The following is a 22894-nucleotide window of genomic DNA, read 5'->3' as shown; positions in this document are numbered from 1 at the left end:
GAAGCATTTCTAACATCACCACTTGGTGCAGCTGCACTTGGGGCTCCTTTGGAAACCTCTGGCTGACTACCAATAGGGCCCCCACCCCCAATCTCATTAAATAGCCATTCCCTATCCTTCCTCCACTGACTGATTTGCAGCCTCTCTGTATGGACTTGCCTATTTTGGGGTACAAGTCCCTCTTAATTTTGATGCCCCCTTCATTGAATAAAGGTCCCCTATGAGTCGTCCCCTCCCCAATTTTGGATGCCTTCCCTTTTCTTTGAGAGCACCAGCCAAATCCTAAGCACTAGACCACCAGGGAGGTGATCCCCTTAAATAAAAGAGGAGCAGGGAATTCCATTCACACAAGGAGGATGCCTTCAAGTTGGAGGGAAACTCACATTGTAGGCACCTATTTAAAGGGCAGGTCACTCGGAAGTCTGTTGAGTGGGAGGGAGGCTCAGATCCTGGAGCACACCTTCTCCGACCCCCAGCTCCAGGGCGAGGCTGGTGGTGGGTGGTGGTGTATGTATATATTGTATCTGTATATTCCAAAGACTATAGGCCTCCTGTGTCGTCGTAAAGAGGGACCTGGCAAAACAGGATTGAAGGTCTAAGAATTGGGGGGTGGGGAGAGTTATTTATAACAGAGGAAGGAAGTGGGGATGGGGTTTGAGTGTTCTGGTATTCAACTCTTGATTATTTTGCTTTTAAAAATTCTGGAATAAATATTTCACCACTACTTGGTCTTGGGTCCTGGGATATGTGGAGGGCGGAGCTGGGGAGCCAGTCTGGCCAGCAGAGGGCAGTGTATTTGAAGACTGCCCAGAGCGCCCTCAGGGAGATGGTTGGGAGAGCTTCCAGGCCTGGCACCTGGAAACAGGCTGGGTGAAGCCTGGGGACGTCCAGGGTCTGCCATGGAGGCTGTAGGAGGCAGTCCTGTCTAATAATGGCCAACAGCCTCACATTTGAGACAAGAGGATCTCATCCTAGGGAGGAGAGGCAGAAAGAGCCAGGCTTTTCCCCATCCTGTCCCAGGGATATCTGCCTGCCCCTGGTACCCTACTGTCCTGTCTCCCCCTTTTTTTCCCCTGTCTCCCCTTCTAAGTGGGCGCCCAAGCCCCACATCCACCCTGCAAGCTGCCATAGTGGCCAGAGGGAAGTTCACATGGGAGCAGAGGCTCAACTCCAGGTGCTTTCAAAGCAGCCTTGGGAATGCCGAAGTCATCCTCAGCCCTCCCCCCAGTGTTCCAGCTGCCCCCTCTCCCCCCAAATTCCGTGGGGAACACAAGCCAGCAGAGGACACATTGTTCTCCATCATCCAGAAATGGGTTTTATTCTCAGCCAAGAGACAGCAAGACTGGTTGGTGGCAGCCAGAGAACCACACGGCTGCCGGTACAGTAGCCCCATGCTCGGAGGGGGACGGGAGGGCAGGAGAGGAGAGGGGGAGCTGGCTGTCCACAAGGAGGCTCACTGGAGGTGGACCAACACTTGGGAAGGGGATGCCAAGGTGATGATAGTGTTCCTGGATAGGCCACAAGACTCCACAGGACAGCACAGTGATTGAATTCCAACACGAGAGGCAAGGCTGTGTCTGCCATATAGATCTATATATGTGTATATATATGTATATATATGAGTATTTATAGATATTTATAGACCAGGGTAGGAGCAAGATCACAGAGGGGCACACGTTTTCACCAGTGTCACGCCTGGATGTGTGGGCTCACCACTAGAACAGACTAAGTCACAGAAGAGGGCCGTTGAGGAGGGGGCCGGGGAGGGTCGCCACTGTCAAGTCACAGGAGGGCCGTCCAGGCAGGCTTGGAAAGGCAAGTCTCCGAGGAGTGGGAGGAATCTGGTTAGAGGTCGAACGGGGGCCTGGGGCTCTCAGGACGGGATGGACTTGCCTGACCCGATCGGCTGGCAGTTGGTGAGAAAGTGGAGAGAAAAGAGATGGGAGAGAAAAGGGTGGGGGGGGAGGAAGCTGGTAAGGCAAGAGCGGCCAGGGCAGCGGTGGGAGGAGGTGGCATAGGGGTGGGGGGCGGGGAGGCAGAGAGGGGAGGGGAGGTGCTGGAGATGGGCAGGGGCCAGAGCTTCATAGGGAGTCTGGGGTGGCCACCCCACTATCACACACACTGGTCTCACACACCATCCAGGCAGTGCACCCACACCAGAACACAGGTACCACCACCACTGGGTTCCCTGCTGACTCCCTCTTCTCTGACCACCATGTCTTCTAAGAAAGACCAGAGAACCCAGAAGGTGGTGCGAACATGGGCAAAGCACTGGAGGCCCCTCTGGGTGATCAGAAAGCCCGGGGGGGCCCTTGGGGGAGACTTAGAGGGCAGGCAGCTGGATGCCAGTGGCCACAGACTTATAAGTCTAAGAGGGGAGCCTCAGCTGGTCGGGGGGCTGCAGGTCGCGTAGGTGAGGCTGGGCCCTTCCTGCTGGGGAAGAGCAGAAGAGAGAGTCAGGGGCCGAGGCAGAGTGGCAGGCAGGTTAGCTGCGTGGGTCTTGTGGCTCGGCTTGGGCTGCACTGGGAGAAGCTGACCGACCCTGGGCAAGGCTTGGGTCAGCGGACACCATTGTCCCCTTAGCTGAAAACTAGGTCACCCCTAGCAGCAAAAGGCCAACATCCGGGAGCCCGCTAGCTGGCTTAGGCGTTTGTGTCTAGGGCTGAGGACACTACCACCAGCACCCAATACCTGGGGTGGGGGGGGTTGGCTGTCCCTGCCTCCTGTGAGGTGTGTGACGGACTGGGGGGGGCGGGTGGGGGTGGGGGGAAGAGGACGCACTATCAGATCCATCCTTTGAGGATTGGGGGACAGTCTTCATCTCAGAGCACAGCGCACGGATTGCACGGTAGGAGGCGGCCCCTAACCACCTCTGCTTTACACTTGGCTTTGACTCCCAGGCGCCGCCTCCAGATAAGGTGAGAAGCTTCTGGCTGCCTCAGTCCAGTCTCATACTGAACCCTCCAGCTCCTCGCCCCTGCACCATAAACTCTCCCTCTGCCTCTCTGATGCTCCAGGGAGCAGCCATGTCTACCAGCTTGGGCATGGAGCCTGTCCCAAGAGGTCTCGGGGCAGCGGCACTGAGTCCCGAGGCTCGCTGGGGAGGGAGATGAGAGCCAGCTGGCAGCAAGGACAGAAAGAGGAAAGAGTAAATCTGGAGCTGCAGAAGGGGGACGGACGGGGGAGCCTGGCTCTACCGACCCAGGTGTGCCCCCCATCGTGTGGAGCTGGTGCAGCAGGGGGCAGACACACCATGCAGCAGGTGGAGAGGCATGTACCTACCGTGACTGACGTTCCTCAAGGGTCACTGATAGTGATTCTGAAAGACAGCACGAAATCAACATGGCAGTTCACACGCACGGATGGGGCAGGCCTGGGGGTGGGGACACGCACACGCACACGCCTGGGCGTGCACACACATGCTGGGAGGCCTCACAGTCCTGCATGCACACGCTAACACACATGCCCACAAACAGCACGCATACACCCCCACCCCCAGTGCCCAGCACCCTCGATGGCTGGCACGTGCAGCATGGATCCAGGGCATGCAGCCGCTGGGGCATGCAGCCGCTCGGCACATGGAAGCACGCGCAAGAGCTGAGTCACAACACAGAAGCTCACCGGCACACAGAAGGCAGTTGCACCAGCTCCCTGTACACTCGTGCCTGGTGTGCTCAGGAAGCCCCTGGCACTGCTCCAAAAGGGGCAGGGTTGGCTTCCTTGGGCTCCAGCTGTCATTACTCTGCCCAAGAGCCTTCCCTGGCTCCCTCGTGCCCTGGAGCACTTCTCTAGGGATTTGGAAGGGTCTCCCACCTGCCCCACCTTTCCCAGGTCACCTCCTTGGATTCCTCTTCTATCTATATTCTGCTCTGGCCAGCGGCTCTCCTCAACGCACCCACGCTGAACCTTTGCTGCACCCTGCCCAAGATGCCCTGCCGATGCCTCACAGCTGCCCCTCATCTCAACCAACCCCCATCCTGCAGTCAGTCGAGCTCCACTTCCCAGACTGATCTCTTCGCAGAGGCTGGGCCAACTATGTTAGGAGGACCAGCATGGGAGCAGGAACCATATGATAACCATGCCCTGTACCACCCCTCATGGAACCCTGGTGGTGCAGGGGGTTTATGCGTTGGGGTACTAACCGCAAGGCCAGCAGTTCGAAACTACCAGCTGCTCTGTGGGAGAAAGATGAAGTTTTCTGCTCCCATAAATATTTACACTCTTGGGTTGGGACCCAAAGCCCATCTGTAGACAAGTGGACATCTCCTTACGGAAGGGTTGCAGGGAGGAGACGAGCCAGTCAGGGTGCTGTGTAGCAATGATGAGACATGCAACTTTCCACTAGTTCCTAAATGCTTCCTCCCCCGCCCACTATCATGATCCCAATTCTACCTTACAAATCTGGCTAGAACAGAGGATGTACACTGGTACAGATAGAAACTGGAAACACGGAATCCAGGATGGATGATCCCTTCAGGACCAGTAGTGAGAGTGGAGATAACGGAGGGTGCGGTAGAAAGGGGGAACTGATTACAGGGATCTACATATAACCTCCTCCCTGGGGAATGGACAACAGAAAAGTGGGTGCAGGGAGATATCAGACAGTGTATGATATGACAGAATAATCATTTATAAATTATCAAGGGTTCATGAGAGAGAGGAGCGGGGAGAGAGTGGGAGAAATGAGGAGCCAGTGCTAGGGACTTAGGTGGAGAGCAAATGTTTTGAGAATGATGAGGGTAATGAATGTACAAATGTGCTTTATACAATTGATGTATGTATGGATTGTGACAAGAGTTGTATGAGCCCCCAATAAAATGATTTAAAAAAAAGATTTACACTCTTGGAAACTCACAGGGGTAGATTTATATAGTCCTATAGGGTCAGAATGTACTAGGTAAGCAGTTCGCTTTTGGGGTTTATATCACACCTCAGCAGCTGGGCCCGTGTGAATACGCCGAAGGATCTGAATTTGTGTTGGCAGTTAGCAAAGTGCCCCTATGGCTAGACTGGCAATTAATGCTGCATCCCTAGAGCCACTGTGTCCCTCGGTTCCTACAGGAACCCTGGGAGAAAGGCAGAAAGTCAGTTGCGTTGGTAGAAGGGAACCTGAGGTCCTGGAAGGGAAAGCGACTTGCCTCGAGCCCTAAGGTGAACCAGCATCTCGGAAGGGTCAAGCCGGTGCTCTTGCCTTAACCCCATCTGCTTCTCCTCCCCCCGCCCCCCATTTGCTTCTGATATCAGATCACCAGAGAGCCCGCTTTACTTTGGATTTGTGGAGGATGGACATTTCCCTCTGCCACCTACCCCACCCCACCCCACCCCCAGCACAATTCTGCAAATGTCAATGGATGCCATTGGTCTGGCTTCCTCTTCCTCAGAGAATGTGGCCAGTGGGAACAGGGCAGATTGAAACTGAGTTAGATACTGGTGGGGGATTTCCTTCACAGGGGGTCATGGATCAAAGGGTGAAGTGGAGTCATTTTCCTTAGAAATCTCTGGGAATGGGGCAGCCATCACCTATCCTTACCCCCACCCCTGCCAATTGGTAGGTCAGGCAGGGCAGGAGGCAGGAGGGGGAAACTCCCAGACTCCTTTTCCAGAGGCTCCCTGTCCTACCCATGCCTGGGTGCCACTCATACATTCACACACCTGTGTGCACGCCCACACACACTGCACACCTCGCTCGCTGGTCACACAGCCACCACCTCACCTAAGTTCCTGGGGACCATCAAGGGAGCCCTGAGGGACCACACACAACCAAAGGCCCTGGTCCAGCCCCGAGTAAGGCTCACCAGGGGCTGGGAGAGGAGTAGAGAGTGGAGTGGAGAAGGGAGGAAAGCGAGAAGGGAAAAGGAAGAATCCACGTGTGGAAGGGAGGCTCGCCATGCAAGTGCTGGAAAGAAGAGGGCAAGTGGGGCGGACCCCACGGACCCCTCCCCAGGAACGACCGCCGGGACTCAGCGCTCTGTAGGGGCCAGGCCACGTTCCGCCAGCCTTGTACCGTACACCCCATGGCTCCGGCACCCACCATCCGAGGGTCTTGGACAGAGAGGGCCAGCTCTGGTAGCCAGGGTGATGTCCTAGAATCCAAGGTCGGCTCCCCACGCTCTACCGCCCCGCACCCTTCCAGTTATGTTTAGCCGGGCGGCCACTCGCCGCACCCAGCCCCTACTCACCTGGGGACCCCGGGTGGGGCGCGGTTGGGGCGCGAGGGCACCTGGGGGGGAGGGCCGAAGGGATCAGGGGAAGCCCCCGGCCTGGAGGGCACGGGGGGTGCCCCCCCCAGGGTGGACCCAGCAGGCGGAGGCCCAGGAGCAGGGCCCCGCGACCCTGGCCGGGCTGGGGGCACGGCGGGGGCTCGGCGCTGCGGCGTGGGGCTGGACGTGGGTGACCTGCGAGTGACAGTGAGCAGGACACAAGCATAGGAGAGAGATGAATAGTTCTGCCCTGGTCAGAGACCCCGCCCTCAGCCCAAGGCTGGCCCCGCCCATGCACGCAAGCTCCTCCCCGCTGCGCCCACAGTTCTCTCCCGCCCCACAGCGGCGCCAACATCCGAGCCCCGCCCCGCTCCGCAGCCAGCGCTCCACGGCAAGCCCCGCCCCGCGTCAAGCCCCGCCCGTCTCTAAGCCCCGCCCCTCGCTCCAGGTGGGAGCCGCCCCGGTGACGCGGGCGCGCCACTGCCCGGTCCCGGTCCTCCTCCCGCGGGCCCCGGGCTGGGGGCTTTGGGGCCGTGGGGGCCCGGCCCTGGTACCTGCGTCCGGTCGGTACGCTCTGCACCTGCAGCCAGGAGTCGTCCACAGGCGGGGGCATGGGCGTGCTGACGGTGGTCGTGTTGATGTCGCCGATGATGCTCAGAGCCTCCTTCAGCGCGTGGTACATGCGCAGCATCTCGTCGCGGCGCTGCGCCTGCTCGGCTGACTCCTCCATCAGCGTGTTCTGGTCCCCGCACGAGTACAGGTTGGCTAAGAGCTCCGAGAAGATGAACTCCTTGGTCTGCAGGCAGGCGAGAGATGGGGGCTGAGACCTGACGCCTGAGCCATTATGCAAGGGGCGCTGGGCCCTGTTAGCTGTTTGTTGAGAGCCTGGGGGGATTTGGAGTTTCATAAGCAGCTTCATCATGCCCTAAACTTGAAATTTACCCCCTTCCGCCCCTTTCTCAGATTTTGGAAGACTGAGAGGAAAAGTGACTGTGCACGTGACAGATCTGGGAGGAGGTGCCACGAGGGCGCCTGCCAATTCAGTTCCTTGAGTCTGGCTTCCTCCTCTAAAACGGGGTGGCTGTCCCCTTGCCAAGGAGGTGCACTCTCTACTGGACCGAAACACTGATGAGAACGGAACGTTTTCTGAACCCTGGAGAAATGAGCAACAAGTTTGATCGCACACCTGGATTGGGCTCACCAGGTGTTAGCCCTCTGAGACTCTGGCACTCAAACCCAAACCCAAACACACGACCCTTGAGTTGATGCCAACTCACCACGACCCTGTAAGGACAGGATGGCACTGCCCCTGTGAGTTTCTGAGACTGCAACTCTTTAGGGCAGTAGAAAGCCCTGTCTTTCTCCCCAGAAGCGGCTGGTGGGTTGGAACTGGGGGACTGCAGTCAGCAGCCCAAATGCATCAGCACAACCTCTGCTGAGCTGTGGTTTCCTTCCATAGAGCGTGTCTCTTTTGTTCATTATTCAGATGGTGAGCCCTCCCTCCCATGAGCCAGCTAGTGTGTCCCTATGCACTTTATATGCATTTGCCCCTCGACCCTGTGAAGCTGAGGCGGTCACGATCCACACTTTACATGTGAGGACATAAGAGACTCAGACAGGCTCGTTCATTTGCTCAGCCACACAATGAATTTCTAGCAAAATCATGTTTTCAAGAAAGTTGCCCTTTCTCCTGGGGCCATGCGTTTTGCACACGTCTGGGAGTTCCCAAAAGAGTCATGCTCCTGGACCTTTCCAGACCTACTTAATCAGAACTCCTGGCGTGTGTGTGTGTGTGTGTGTGTGTGTGTGTGTGTGTGTGTGTGTGTGTAGGAATCAGTATTTGGGCCAGGTTCAGCTCCCCAGGTTCAAATGGACAGTGATGGTGGAGGATGCTGATATTGGATATGTTGCCTGGAAATGTCTGAGGCCTGAGTGAAGGGTGAGGGTGGAGGGGCTCCTGGTGTCTGAGGATCAACCTGAAGAGGATTACCAAGGAGAAAGGGATTGCCTCTGGATTCCTTTTGGCAGATCTCTCACTGCTTCCACCTTAGTGACCCTCTCTGGGCTAGCGAATCCAGCATGGGAGGCCCACTGGTAGTTTTAGGGACCCACTGGAATTGCCAAGGGGATGCCAGAGACGGGGTCCTGTAGAGCAAGTAGAGCTGTCTATAAAAAGAGCATGCTCTGGGCAAGAAGGGAGCCCTGGCGATCCTGGTGATAAAGTGGTTATGGTGTAGCTGCAGGGGTCCTCAAACTTTTTAAACAGGGGGCCACTTCACTGTCCCTCAGACCCGTTGGAGGGCCGGGCGATAGATTAAAAAAAAACAAAAAACTATGAACAAATTCCTGTGAACACTGCACATATCTTATTTTGAAGTAAAACTTCAAAAGTGGCAAAAACACCCGGCCGGTTGGATAAATGTCCTCGGCGGGCCCGAGGGCGGTAGTTTGAGGATGCCTGTAGTTGGGCTGTGTTTTGCAAGGTCAGCAATTTGAAACCACCAGCTGCTCCATGGGAGAAAGATGGGACTTTCTATCTATTCCCATTACAAGAGAGTTAAAATTTCGGAAGCTCACAAGGAGCAGTTCTATCCTGTCCTATAGGGTTGCTCTGAGTCAGTTGACTCAATGGCAGTGAGTTTTGTTTTGAGTTTTTGGACCAAGCGAGAGCCTTGGAGGGGGCCTGGGTGAAGATATATGTGAAGCTATGTTGGGTGGGGGCTCCCTGCTCAGGGACTGTGGATCGCGGGGGGCCAGCATGTGCTACCTGCATAAGAACTGTGTTTTTTCCCAGGCCTGGCCTTACCAGGCTAGCCTATGCTTCTCCCAGCTCCCTGGCCCACCAGACCTTGTCCCACTACACTGGACCAGGATCCCTGCCTCTGCCTCCCTCTCCCTCTCCTCTCTTGACAGTTCTGGCCTCAGAGGTCCAGTCCTGCCCTGCCTCATATGGGAGGCACTTGTGGCTACTGAGGCACTAGAGGTGTGGCTCATGCAACTGAGGTGCCGAATTTGAATATAAATTTAACAACTGAAACTCGATTGATTTATCGGAAAAATTATTTTTACAAATTTACGTTTGGAACAGCATGGCCATGCGAATCTACATTTTCAACTGTAAATTTCAGGAAACCTAAATATAGATCAAGTATTTGCAATGAAAATTTAGGGACCGAATCAGATTCGGAAAATTTAGTAGCCCCCCAAAAAGTTCTTAAATCATTTAACTATTGGGTCTACGTTTCTATGTTGAAACGATATTTTGGATATATCGAGTTAAATGAAATATATCATTACCTTGAGTTTTGTTTCTTTTTTTTTTGGATGTGGCTACTAGAAAATGTAAAATTAAAACCGAAGCTGCCATCATCTTTGCAGTGGACAGCTGCGGTCTGGAGCAGGCCTCCCTCCCAGATCTGGCCCCCGAGCCACCCCCCTCTGGCTGAAGTGGCCATCTGCCTCAGTGCTACAAGGGCAGCCCTCCCCGACACAGTGAGCCACGCACGTTGTTGATCATGAGGTGCATGATGGTCTTCGGCATGAGGTCCCGCACAGTCTTGTTGACGATGGCCATGTACGAGTCCACCAGGTTTCGAATGGTCTCCACCTGCCGCTCCAGCTGCGGGTCCATGGAGTGCATGAAGTTGTCCGAGCCGTTCTCCTCGGTCTCACTGGCCTGCCGTGGAAGCAGAAGGGCATCAGGGTGGCCCAGTCTACCGAGCCTAACAAGGCCCCTGCCAGGCTTTGGCCCCTGGCCCAGGTCTCAGCGCCTCCATGGGTGCCAGGAACTCTGAGGCACAGAAAGGAGAAGGGCCTGGCCAGACCACACAGCCACCCGGCTCCTCACGTGCTCTGGGACTCTGGACTCTGCCCATCCCACCATCTCTCAAGACCCCCAGACGCCCTTTCTTTAGCCGCTCTCTGACCTATGGCCACTGGCTCCATTCCGATTCACAGGAACCCTACCGAGGGCTCCAGAGGCTGTAACTCTTTACAGGAGCAGACAGCCTTGTCTTTCTCCTGAGGAGTGGCTGGTGGGTTTGAACGGCTGACCTTTCAGTTAGCAGTGCAAAGCCTCACCCACCAGGCCACCAGGGCTCCTTTGATGTGACATTAGTGCGCAGTATCGGGCTTCTGTTTTCTAATCCGGAATAAGCAAAGCAACCCTCCACAGTTTCTTGGGTTTCTCTCTGATTCTAAGGATGTGGCTAGCGCCGGGCTGGGAGAAGCCTGGCAGAAGGCAGGGGCAGGGCGCACTCACTTTCTCTTTGTCCTGGGAGGCCCACGCCAAGACCACAAAGCACCAGCATCGTCACCAAGAGGATGGGTGAGCACAGCCGAAGCAGACACACACACCAAGGAAAGAGGGAGAGGGTGAGTGAAGCCTGGGCACTGCCTCCCAGCTGGAGACAGTGCCACAGTGAGAGGGGCCAGCCGCTCCTCTGGCAGGAGGAGGCAACCCGAAGAACCACCACCATGGGAAGAGGGTGCAGGAAGCGCCAATGGGGGGCACATAAAACCGCACTGGAAAACCTCACACCAGGGCGGGTGGGGCCGGGGACCCCTGACACTGCTCAGCCCAACAGAGGCTCAGAGACATGGCACATGGCTTGGCACCACAGAGCACGGGGCCCCAGGGACCCTTCGTATGAGCAGCTGGCTTTGCCCCTCGCCGCCCGGCCACTCACCCCAACGCGCTCCGGGTACACGCCAGCCCTCAGGAAGGAGGCTTTCCAGCTGTCCACCTCCTCCTGAGTCTCACAGGCCAGTTCCAGCTGCCGATAATCCTTGTACACGTTCCTGGGAGATGGGGCAGGCGGTGAGGGAACACAGCGGCCAAGCCCATCCTCTTGGGGGGCTCAGAACACGCTTGCATGCTTGGGGGGCGGGGTCATCAGGCCTGGAGTTCAGGCCCAGCTTGTTTGCTTCCCACATGTCTGACCCAAGACCCTGAGAAAGTCTCTTTCTAGGTCAGTTTTCCTCATCGAGGAAATGGCTGGATTCTATTGACCATCCCTGCCTCCTAGGCACACTGTGAGGAAAAACTCCTGACCTTGTGATTAGCAGCCCAACCCATAACTACTCTGCCACCAGGGCTCATGGGGAGGAGTTCGGGGAATGAGCAGTAGAATGCTTAGAAAGGGGCTCAGCCCTCCCTTTCACTGAGGACGCAGGACAGTGCGGGCCCTGGCCTAGGTCTCTGGTCCCAGGTTCCCTGAGGACGCCCAGAGGCGGGCCTGCATTGGACTCTCAGCGCTGACTGGGAGATGACCCAGTGGACTGAGCCCTGGATGGGGAGGCGAGAGGCCGGGCATTAACTACCGGCCCCACTGGACTCTGAGCAGCAGGAGCTAGGAACCAGGGGCTCCTGGTCCCTTTTTTTTGTCCCTAGGACCTGGCAGAGCGCCTCATATAGAGCAGGCACTGAATGAGGGACCGCAGAAGAAAGTGGGGTGGGGGTGGGTGGGAGGGGAGCACTCGCAGAGTGCTGTGTCGTCCAGAGTAGGACAGCAACACAACACGATGGGCGATACTGTGCATCTGAGGGATGACTCCCTCAGGGCCCCGGGCAGGTTCCTGCCCTCCCTGCAGCTACATGTCCCCCGTCCCGTCCCTTCCCGAGGGCTACTCTGTGAGGGTGATTGGCTGAAGGCTCTGGAGCTGGCAGGCACCTCTGCTCCGTGTTAAAGAGGGCAAAGATATGCTTGCTTGACATGAAGCCCTTCTCCACATCCCGCAGCTTCAGGTTGTCCACCGACAGCATGTATTTCTTCTCCTTCTCCTGTGGGGAGGGGCAGGAGGTGAGCTGGCTTCACTGCTGCCATTCCCGCTCCCTAAGAGTGCTCCAGCCTGGCTCTGAGTCCAGGCCCCTCACTGAGGAAGGCCACCATGGGCATGGTGCCCAAGTCCTACCCATGCCTTCTGCAGAGAAGCGGGCCCTGGAGCCCCCCCCCCCACCTCCTCAAGCAAGCCCACATGCTGGCCATCCAGGGTCAGCCCCAGTCAGGGACCCTGTCTGCCGGCTAGGCTGCAGGGCTTGCTTGGATAAGGCTCTGACTTCATTTCCTGACTCAGAGACAGGGAAGGAGGGGGCCAAGCAGCCTCCCGGCTCTTCAAAGGGCTGGCTCAGCCCACTCCCCGCCAGCCACCCGTGTGCTAGCAATCAGGCCCCTAGCTCGAGCCCGGAGATGTGCACTGATGTGTGCCACACGTGCACAGTTGTGCGCTTGTACACACACAGGCAAGCCCCAGGACACGCTTCAGCGCCATTTTCGGTATTGCATTTTCAGTGTGCATTTTCGGGTGCACACGCATGTCTGGACCGCCAGCCAGTGTGGGTGAGTGTGTGCTCTGTACAGTGGTGTGCCTACGATCGGTGTTTGCAGGCGTGGGCCCGTGGGCCATGTCTGTGGAAGGGGCTGCATAGGAGGGGGCTTCAAACAGCTCAAGGAAAAATGCCATTATCTTTCAATCCACTTTTCTAGGAAGCTTTTGAAGGCCCACCTCCACCCCACCCCACCCCCACACGTTTGGCTTGTCTGTCAGCACTGGGAGAGAATTATGTGAATATGTGGCAAGATGGATAGTGCGCTAGGCCTGTGTGTACTTTTGCGTGTGTATACCAGTAGAAGCAGATGCATGTTTAAGAGAAGGGGGTGGGGGCGCAGTCTGGGAAGGCCTCTGTTGTCCATACCATGCTTGTCTAGCTAGTCACAGGACCCTGGGCCAGGCTACAGGGCTGGGGGCTGGGGTGGGAGCAGGGGGCCTTTGTGGGTTTCAGAGACTCAGAGGACTTGGGCGGGAGCCCCACTCAGCATCTCAGGTGGAGGGGCTGAGTTTAGAAGGACCTTGCTCCCCTGCCCCCAGCATCATCCTGCCCGCTCCCCTCTGCCCCCTGCCCCCGCCTGGCCTGCCACATAAAGCCTTCTTTATGCCAGGCGGGTGGCCGGCAGCCCCAGAGGGCGGCTGGGGGAGGAGAGGAGGAAGTTGCACACGCGGCCAGGGAACATCTGGAACCGCTGGAGGGAGGCCCCACCGCCGCCGCTGCCCGCCTGCGCTCCGGGGTTGGACACTAGGTAGGAGCGGCCTCCGCCCCCCACCCCTCCCTTCCTGCCGGTTCAGCCCCCTCCCCAGGCCCCTCCTTCCCAGCCACAGCTCCCGTCACCCTGCCACGTCAAAGGAGGCAGAAGGGGAGTCTGGAGCCGAGGGGACCACGGCGGGCGGCCGCGGGGCTGGGCTGGGGCAGGAGGGCTGCTTGGATCGCCAGAGGCTGGGCCCGGAGCTCCCGCTGGATGGACAGATCCTGCTGCCTGGACAGACCCGAGGACACCTCCACTCCGTCTACCCAGTGTTTAGACTATCTGTTCAGGACTCCCAATTGTACAGTAGTCTGCACATTGGTTAGGCTGGGCTGGGTTAGACCCTGCGCCGCCGACGCTGGAGAGCTGCACGGACCCCTCCCGCCATCCCGGAGCCGGAGCAGGGCAGGGGCAGGGGCAGGGGCTGGGGAGCGCGGGAGGGCTGGGGGACTGACAGGGTGAGTAGTGTGATGGTGAAGGCGGTGGAGTAAGACTGAGAAGTGGGGTGGGGGTGTCAATGAGGGCTGGGGGTTCGGACGACAGCCTGTCTGCCCAGAGGTGTCCCCTTGACACCAAAGACCAGAGTGATTGGGTGGTGGAGGGGAACCCCCCCATTGGCCATACTCCCTTCGAGTACCCAGCCGCCCTGGTTTAAAACGCAATTTACCCTACCCCCCTCCGCCCCTGCCCCAATTCACCTAGAGACGCACATTCCCACCAGGAAGGCACACATATTCACAGGTCCAGACGTTAACACTCCAAGCACACACCCACATCACAAGTGCACACACGCAGACATGCACACAGAAACACCCCCCCACACACACACAATAGGCCACGCTACTGCCCTCCTCACCGTCTGATAGCCTAACCGAATACATAGTTCACATCCTCCCCCTCCCTCTGGGAGCCCAACCCCCAAACACACACATCATGAGGCTACACACCAAGCACATACAAGTGCACCCACTCTAGCCCAAACACACACGCAAACCCTCACACACATACCCACAGCCTCACACACACCCTCCACCCCCATGACCCATGCTCCATTTCCACCCCCTCCCCAGCACACACACACACACACACACACACACACACACACACTCCAAGCAGTCATTCACACAAGAATCAACTCCGATGCACACACAAACCTCAAGACAGACCCACCCACACAGCCAAGGAGCCAGGGAGCCCCTTTCAGATCCATCGCTCCCCAGGTCACCCTGTCCCCCGTATTAGGAGCCACCAGATGGGAGCACAGGAGTTGTAGGACCAGTGGTCAGGGCCCCCAGCCCTGGAGGGTGTCTTTGAAGCCTGGCTGAACAGAGCAGGAAGTGACCCCCACTACTGGCCCACCACACCACCTCACACACTCTCCCTTCCAGGGCCCCAGGGCGCCTGCAAGGGGCGAGGCCAGGGTTTGGGTAATGAAGTCCAGATGGCTTGGCACCCCAACCAATGACTACACAGGTCCCGCTCGCCCGCCCGCCCCGAGGTAGGAAGGGGCAGCCCTACCCAGGGAAGACTTGGAGGAGGATCAAGGAGGGGCTTAGAGACCAAAGGCCCTCTCCCCAAGCCCCACTCTCCCCTTCCCAGCACCTTGTGCCTTGCCAGCAGGCCTTCAGGAAGAGGAGGGTCCCTTCCCCCACTGGGTGGCCAGCTGGCGTTCATTACCACAAGCTCCCTCCAGCTCCCCCCAACCCCCACAGTCCTCCCCTTCTCTATGGTCACCTCTGGAATCCAGATGTGGAAGCCAAATAGACTCATTCTTAAAGGAGACCAATGACTGGGAGGGGGGTGCAGGGGCCCCTCTGTGTGCTCCCATGGGCAGGCGCCATCACTCTGTCCCTCTCAGCCTGGAGGGACCCTGGACATCCCCAAGTGGACAGCTGGAGTCTAGGGGGCTGGTGGGGGGGGGCAGGGGTTAACAGGGTGTCTGGCAGCAGGACTCTCGTGTGTGTCATGGGCCTGTGGGGACCACAGAGGAGGCGGCAGGGCACGCCCTGAAGAGGGAAAACAGGAAGGCCAGGCCATCCCAATCAGGGAGGGCTACCCAGACCCCCACACCCCCTCTCCAGGCCCTCAGCCCCCAGCCTCAATGCTCCACACCAACAACAATGCTCCTACAACCTGGGCAAGAGGGGTTGACTGCCTCTAGTCCCTACATCCACCTCCCCCCATGGGGCTTTGTTGTAGGGTTTTATTTTAAAAGTCCTGACTGCTCCAAGCTCATGGTCAGGTCGAAGCCCAGCTCTGGTCACCCGCTGGCCCCTTGATGACCTGACCGGGGCCCCGAGCTCACCTCATCATCCTTGTACCAGGACAGGTTCTCGGCCGTCAGCACGAACCAGTACTCCTTAGAGCCCCCCTTCATGATGCCGATATTGTTGATAGTCAGCCAGCCCTTCCGGATGACCTGGAGGGGGAGGCGGGGTGGGGCGGAGGGTGGTGGTCAGTGAGCAGGGGACAGGCTTCCCCATGGAGGACCCCATGGTAGGCAGAGATGCATTCAAAAGCCCACCCCCTCCCCAGCTCTTGGAGGCCTGATTGGTCAGGGAAGGTGGGGGCCAGACCTGCCCTGGCATGCACCACAAGCAAAGAGACTGGGAAACAGAGGGAGACAGAGGTCCACTCGGGCTAGAGAACCTTTGGACGACAGTCCGAGCGTTCTGAGTAAGGGACCTGTGGCCTCAGGAGGAGGTGAGTTCCCCATCACTGAAAGTGTGCAAGCAGTTTATACGGCAGATGGGGTCAGACAAATGCAACTTCATTTTCAGCTTAAGATCCGATTTCTTCTAAGGCTTTTCTCCATGATCTCAGGGACTTTGTACAGAGTGTTGCCTCTGCCTTGAAAGGACTTTGCCCCCACCCCCATCCCCTTTTGCCGATACACTCACCCTTCAGGTACCAGCTCAGAGTCACATTCTCAGACAGACCCTCCTTGGCTCTCCAGCATGGACCAGAACCCCCATGATCACTCGTCATCATTCCCTCAAGTCGTCCCTGAACTTAACCAAGTGTGCGATTATCTGTGGGTGTAAGCCTCCTCTGCTGAGCTGTGAGCGTTCTCGTTCACTGGTAAAGCCCAGCACATCGCAGGGCGTTTGGCAAACACTCAGAGATCCATCAGTGTTGGTGGCGGGCATCAGTGAAAGCTATATCCTAAGAGCCTTTGGGCGCGCGGGCCCAAGACATGGGTTGGGTAGTTAAGGGACAGAAGCTGAGCCAGGAAGGGCCCAGTTTTAGAGTTGAAGGCAAAGTTCTTCTTTCACGACAGAGAGCAGCTGTCCCCAGAACTGTTTGGAGCCATCGCCACCCACCAGGGTCACTGCCCAGGCCCTGGTGATGGGCCAGGCCTGAGACCGAGGGTAAAGGAGCTGCTTCACCCCTCCCTGACTCACTCACCGCTGGGGGCTGACAGGAAAGCCCCAGGCCTCGCCTTGTTTCTGCGGTCCTCAAAACCCGCCTGGAGCCCTCCTGACCCCCCAAGACTCTAACAGGAGCTCAAATCACGCAGCCTCTCTGTCGCTAAGCTGAATACACAGCGGTCTCATCAGTTCACAGAACACGGTAGCTAGATCCCAAGGGCTCCTCTCCTGTGCCTGTCCCGGGGTTTGACCAGTTGACCTCACCACTCTGCTTTCTGCCTGCCAGGACTTGCACCATTGTCCTCCTGCTGGCCAGTCCCAGTTTGCCCTCCTCCCCGCTCATCCAACCCCACTTCAGAGCCCAGACACCAGGGACCTTCTACATCCCCAAACTCCCACCCTGCTTGGGGCCCTGCCTGCAGGACCAGCTCTCCACCAGGCAAAGGCAGCCTCTGATTCCTGCCCAGGGCCAAGCACAGGGTTGGCACCTGTGAGTATCTATTCTGCTAAGTACCTACTGTGTGCCAGGCTCTAGACTTGAGCCCGAGGACTAGTGATGAACAAGACAGCCCCAGCCCCTGCCACGTGGAGGGGGGGGGAGGGCAGGAAACATCACGCCAACACTCACACCCGCAGCTAGATAAGTACAAAGAAGCTACGAGAAGGACAAAGCTCGGGACTCTGTAAAGGGCATTGAGAAGGGGCCCTGATAAGAGAGCAGGGAGCCAGGTGAGTGAGTGAGTGCTCCTCACCCCACTCTGGTGGAGCTGGCTGTCAACCTCTTAAAGGCATGTCCTTCTTCCATCCATCTGCCATCCGCCCTTCCCATCCATCACCCATCCACCCAACAGATGCTTAAAGAGCACCTACTCTGTGCTCTGCCTCTGCTGGGCATTTTTTGCACCCGCCTCCCTGCCTGGTCTGGCCACCTGAAGCAGATGGTTGGCTCCTGCACTGTGTTGGACATACTGACAGGACTATGTGTGTGGCTAGGCCTTGCCTCTGGCCTGAGAGCATATGTGGAACCCCCACTTACTATTGTAAGGGGGCAGCTCAAGTCAGAGGGGGCCCTCTTCCCGCTGTACGTCCATCCGTCTGTCCCCCGTACCAATCAGTCCCCTCCGCCCCTCACTACACAAGCCAAGAGCCCCGGTCCTGGTACTCACCAGAATCTCATCCTGCAAAGAGGTAACCATAGCAACCAGGAGAAGCATAGGGAGAGAGGAGAGAGGGTTACTGAGGTAGGGTGGGAGGCTTGTGGCTGGCCGCTGGCAGGCTCCCTGGCCCCCACAGGACCCTTCCCCTCAGGGGAGGGGGCTCTCAGAGCTTGGTGTCCATCCCTCAGGCTGGGACACTGGGGCCTGCTCACCTGGTTCCCAGAAGCCTTCTTCTTGCTCATCTGGCTGCTTCTCTGCTGAGCACTAAGGGGAAGGAGGGGAGGGATCTCAGCAGCCTCTCAGAGGGCTAGTCCAGCAGGTTTGGGTCCTACACATGCACACCCCAGCCCCCCAATTCACACAATAGGTGTTGCACTCTACCCAAGGAGCACTCACTTGGCAAAGCCTATGAAGTCCTCGTGGTTGGTGTTCATGTAAGCCAGCTCAATGTCAATGAGGAGCATGACCTTGCAGGGCACACGGGCCAGAGGGCAAACGAAAAAGACACCGCACAGAGTTTAAAGAGGAATGACCAGCTGGGAGGAAAATTCTTACGGGGCGTAGAAAAGCTTAGCGTCCATAATAAACCAAGAACCCCCACAAATCAGTGAGAGCAAGGCAGGCCACGCACGTCAGAATAGCCAAAGAAAAAGAATGGGCAATTGCATAAGAAACGTAGACAGAAAAAAAAAAAAAAAGAAAGAAACGTAGACAGCCCAAAGTATATGTAAAAACAAAACAAAAAAAACCCAAACTGCTTACTCTTATGAATAATAACAGAAATGCAAGTCAAAGTCACAACGAGGCTCTCTGTTTACCCTATCCAGTACAGAATCCGTGTTGATGCCGGTGAGTGGGGGCGTGCTGCAGGGAGGGGAGCTCTCTTACATACAGTGGGAATGTCAAGGAGGGCAGCCTGGCATCATGTAACATCCAAATGCCCTAGGACTCTCTCATGCATCCCGTGAGCAAAGGCATGGAGGTGGACAGGGGCTCAACGCAGTGGAGTTTGTAAAAGAGATCAATTGGGTGCCAACCAGAGGTGAAACAGGAGGGTGGGGGGTGGGTCGTCAAAAGAGCTGATGTCAAGGAGTTCAAAAAGAAAAAGTCCCTTCTCGGTGTTTTCTGTTCTTGGAAACTGATGGTGGCAGCAATCGTATGATCCTGCTTGAGGCTATTGAACTATGGAATGATACGATACTGTATTCGCTCCCAATAAAATGTTTTTGTTAAAAAAAAAAAAGGTAAAATAGATGACCAAATGCACTACCACTGAGTCCACCGTGACCCACGGCAACCCTGCAGGGCAGGGGAGAAATGCTCCTGTGAGTGTCTGAGACTGTGAAGCTTGATAGGAGAAGAAAGCCTCATCTTTCCCCTGTGGAGGGGCTGGTGGATTCGAGTCGCTAGCCTCGCAATTAGCAGCACAACGTGTAACCACTGCGTCACCAGGGATCCTCAACATAGGGGACCCTACCCTCTAAGTGACAAAGCACTTTGCTGCTTGGCTGTTTTGAAAGAATGCAGAAAGGGCCCAACGTTCTGGCTGTGGAAAGATCCCCCTTAGAAATGGCGCCTTGGGGAGGGGTCCATCATTGTGCCGTGAGGAAGAGGAAGTCCTGCGTGCAGGCCATGGGGTTCCAACCTAGACCCCCCACTGCTGACTGTGAGATTGGGGTGTTCCTCACTGCGCCTCGGGGGGTGGGGGCCCTGCAGGGTTTCTGCTCACTGAGACTGGTGGGAAGGCAGTCCGATGGAACAGGACGGGTCACCTATCTGAGGCGCAGTCGGTGCTAGATCTGGTCGGGACTCCTTCAGAGAAGAGAGACTGTATACACAGGTTCTTAGAAAAGATCTGGATGGGGGCACAGCACCCTGGTAGTCCTGATTGTCTCGTGGGGAGTGTGGGGGCTGGGGGCCCATAGCCACCCCCCGCAGCAGAGCCCGGTTTTCTAGACTGTGTCTGGCTAGGCGCCCCGGTGGCATATGGTCGCATGGTTGGCCGTCTGAAACCACCGGGGGCTCGAGGGAGAAAGGCCGGGCTGTCTGCTCTGGTCAGACAGTCACAGTCTGGGAAACCCACAGGGGTCGAGACGGGTCAGCGCTGGCTCTGCGGAGCTGTTTGGTTTGGGGTCAGTCTTTCTGGAAGCGGATCAGCAGGTCTTTCTTCTGTGGGTGGAGGAGAATGGCCAAGGTTTCGGCTAGGCACCGAACACTTAACCAAGCTCCTTCCCGATGGAGGGAGGGATACTTACTTGCAATGCAAGCGTATCAATATCACCCGAATGTTTATTACTGTGAACTTTTATCATGAAAAACAACAAAAGACACTCTTTTAAAGGGCCAGTAAGGGGTCTAGGCCCCATCAAGCCCACCAACGTGACTGACAGGAGGGAGCCCAACAAGGAGCAGGGAGGTATGGGGTAGTTAGTGGATGAGAGTGGACAGAGAGGACTGGTCATCGCTGGTCCCCCAGCCCAGAGGCAGCATTGGGGGAGTGAGTTTGTGGTCGGGGCAATAAATAGTTGAGGAGTGGCTTCATCAGAGGAAGGAGGTGGGCATGGGAGGGAGGGCTGATTCAGACAGAGCCAGCAGACAGAGAGACCCAAGGAGGACTGACCAGAAAGACTGGCCGCCAGAGGGTTGGGGAGGGACAAGGGAGAGGCAGGCAGAGCGGGCTGCGCACACACGCATGGGAGGGGAGCAAGCCCAGGGACAGTAGCGGCGGGCCATAACATGGAGCTCAGCCCGCAGGGGCTGTGGGCCTCACCTGCTCCTTGGTCCGACCCTCGCGCTCCCGGATGTGGGTGGTCACGATGCGCTCCATCTCTTCCCGCAGCCTCGGGTACTGCTGGAGCTGGGGGTGGGTAGGAGGGAGAGAGCCGCGTACACAGGGGGCATGGGCAGGGAGCACCCAAAGCCTGTCCACGCCTAGGGCTCCGTGGGGGTGGGGGACAAAGGGTGGGAGGCACACATAGAAAGCCCATGAGAGGTCTTGGGGGTTCCCAGGAAGCTGATGGCATCACCCATGGCCTCCTTCCCCGAGAACTGGGTTCCAGGGGCAATCCAGGAGTGTTCCTGGTTCCAGGCCCTCTTCAGGGGCCCACCTTGGCAACGTCAGGGGGAAGGGGCAGCCCCTTGGGGGCTGGAGACTATACCATGGAAACCTGCCAGCTCCAGGGCCACCATCTTGGTGGCAGCCTTCTTAGAAGCGGGCGTATTATATTGGGGCCTTTGTTTGCGGGGACGTTAGCTTCCAAGGCTTTCACTGGTCCTCAGGGCGGCCCAATGCCTTGGGGAGCAGCATCAGGCGGGGGGACCAGGCAGGGCACAACTTCCAGAAGCCAATCCGGGAGAAAGCAGGGTGGGGGGGTGGGGGGCTATGCTCAAGGTGCCAGTCGGCCTCCTGAGTCCGACTGAAGACTGGCTCTGTCCCTTGTCAGAGTTGGGGGCTGGGCAGGGCAGACCACCAGTCACAGAAGATGGCATGCAGGGGCCGCGGGCATCAGCATGCGAGGCGTGGGGAGGGGGTGGCATGCGAAGGGGGTGCCAGCAGCATGAGCAGTACCCCGCGGGACCTGGCTGGGCTCTGAGTCCTCGTGGCGGAACCCACCTGCTTCTGCTTCCCTCTGAATGCCCCTGCCCCAGCCACTTGTGCTGCCAACCCAGAACAGCCCACCCAGACCCCACTTAGTCTCCACCCCACTCCTTTGGGGCAGGAGCCCAGCAGCACCCACACCCGTGTTTATGAATCGAGGCTGAAGGGGATGTTACTTCAAATACATCGCTCTCCGCCTGTGAGCCCTGCCCTCAGTTCTGGACCAAGCCAAGACTGCCATGTGCAGAAAGCCTGCCCACTGCTCTGAGCGCCCACTCCTCCACTCGTCAAACTGAGCCCTGCCCGCCTGCTCACAGAGGCAGGCGCAGGGCCGGCCCCTGCCCACCACGCTCACTAATGGCATGTTGAAGGTGTGAGGGGATGGATGAGAATGAGTGTCTTGGCCCTCCTCCCTGGTGAAGGAGCAGACTCCTCAGCCCCTCCACTCCCGGGCCAGCCCCGCCGCAGGGACTGCCCTGACTGCTGGCCCTCCATGGCCACACGGACCTAGCCAAAGCGAGAGCCTAGCCTAGCCGGGGCCCTCTCCCCATGGCTGGGTCAGGCCCCTGAGGTGGGTCTCCCTACATAGGAAGAGGGCTTCAGGTTGGTGTGCCCGGGTCACAGGGGCCGGTGGTGATTCTGAGCAGTAGCTAGAGGCCAAGGCGATGGGAGTGAATCTCCTTAGCCTGTTTGGATGGGAGAGAGCCAGGGGGGTGGAGTGGCGTCCTGAATGGCAGCCCAGGCAGGACATTCGGTGAACGATGTCCACATCCTGCCCAGCCTGGGGTGGCAAATGCAGGGGACCTGGGAGGGGGACAGCTTGAGACCAGGAGGTGAAAAACATGGCTGGGGGTGCCCAGCCAACCCAACTGCCCCACAAGGCGTAAGGAAGGGCTCCTTCTCCTTGAGAAGTCTGCGGGCCTGGGCAGAGTCCCCAGGCTGAGCCATCGGAGCCACTGCCCGGCAGACTTCTGAGGGGGTCTCAAGCACCGGCCCCTTCCCACCCGCCAGCCAGGGGCGGGCAGGGCACAAGGAAGGAAAGTTTGGGGGAGGGAGCAATTTGCCCAAGAGCATAACCAATTGTCCCACTAGCCCGGACGGTGAACTTCTCAAGTTTTCCGCCGGTCACATAGGACTGGGCAGCCTTGGCCCCTTTGGGAAGTTCTGTTCCCAATGAGCATCTTTTTCCCATTTTGGCGGCCTCTGGGCCTTTGCAGGACTTTTAGCCAGTTTTTAAAAATGGAACTTTTCTCTCCGAGTCCTTGGCCGGGAGGAGAGGGAGGCTGAGCAGCGTGGAGCCCACACTTCAGAGGCAGGAGAGAGAGTAGGCAGGGGTGGGTGCAGGCCCTGGAGCCCTGGGTTCAGAGCCAACCCCTGCCCTGCTGAGCCTCTTCAGAAAAGCCATGGAACCTCTCAGAGCCTGGGGTTCCCCGTGTGACAAGCGGAGCAGTTGATGGCACCTTCCTCTCGGGGCTGTGGAGAGCGCTCC

The 22894-nt window shown here is 57.7% G+C and overlaps 1 protein-coding gene across 1 annotated transcript in view; it reads right to left on the bottom strand.

The window, feature by feature from the left end:
• Positions 1–1292: 1292 nt before the first annotated feature.
• Positions 1293–22894, bottom strand: part of DNM1 (dynamin 1) — a gene marked incomplete at its 5' end in the record, with an annotated part of 33541 nt that continues 11939 nt past the window's right edge. The window contains 13 exons of the mRNA XM_045288512.1: positions 1293–2430; positions 3283–3319; positions 6180–6395; positions 6755–6996; positions 9706–9876; positions 10462–10473; positions 10889–11000; positions 11873–11982; positions 15585–15698; positions 17817–17828; positions 18020–18071; positions 18204–18274; positions 20578–20664. Coding sequence (XP_045144447.1) covers positions 3298–3319; positions 6180–6395; positions 6755–6996; positions 9706–9876; positions 10462–10473; positions 10889–11000; positions 11873–11982; positions 15585–15698; positions 17817–17828; positions 18020–18071; positions 18204–18274; positions 20578–20664 — 1221 coding nt within the window. The remainder of the gene's footprint in view (positions 2431–3282; positions 3320–6179; positions 6396–6754; positions 6997–9705; positions 9877–10461; positions 10474–10888; positions 11001–11872; positions 11983–15584; positions 15699–17816; positions 17829–18019; positions 18072–18203; positions 18275–20577; positions 20665–22894) is intronic.

This window comes from Echinops telfairi, unplaced genomic scaffold (assembly GCF_000313985.2).
Source record: "Echinops telfairi isolate 266 unplaced genomic scaffold, ASM31398v2 ScPeMD7_22;HRSCAF=79, whole genome shotgun sequence".
Classification (NCBI taxonomy): domain Eukaryota; kingdom Metazoa; phylum Chordata; class Mammalia; order Afrosoricida; family Tenrecidae; genus Echinops; species Echinops telfairi.
This window is presented reverse-complemented; position numbering and strand designations above follow the sequence as displayed.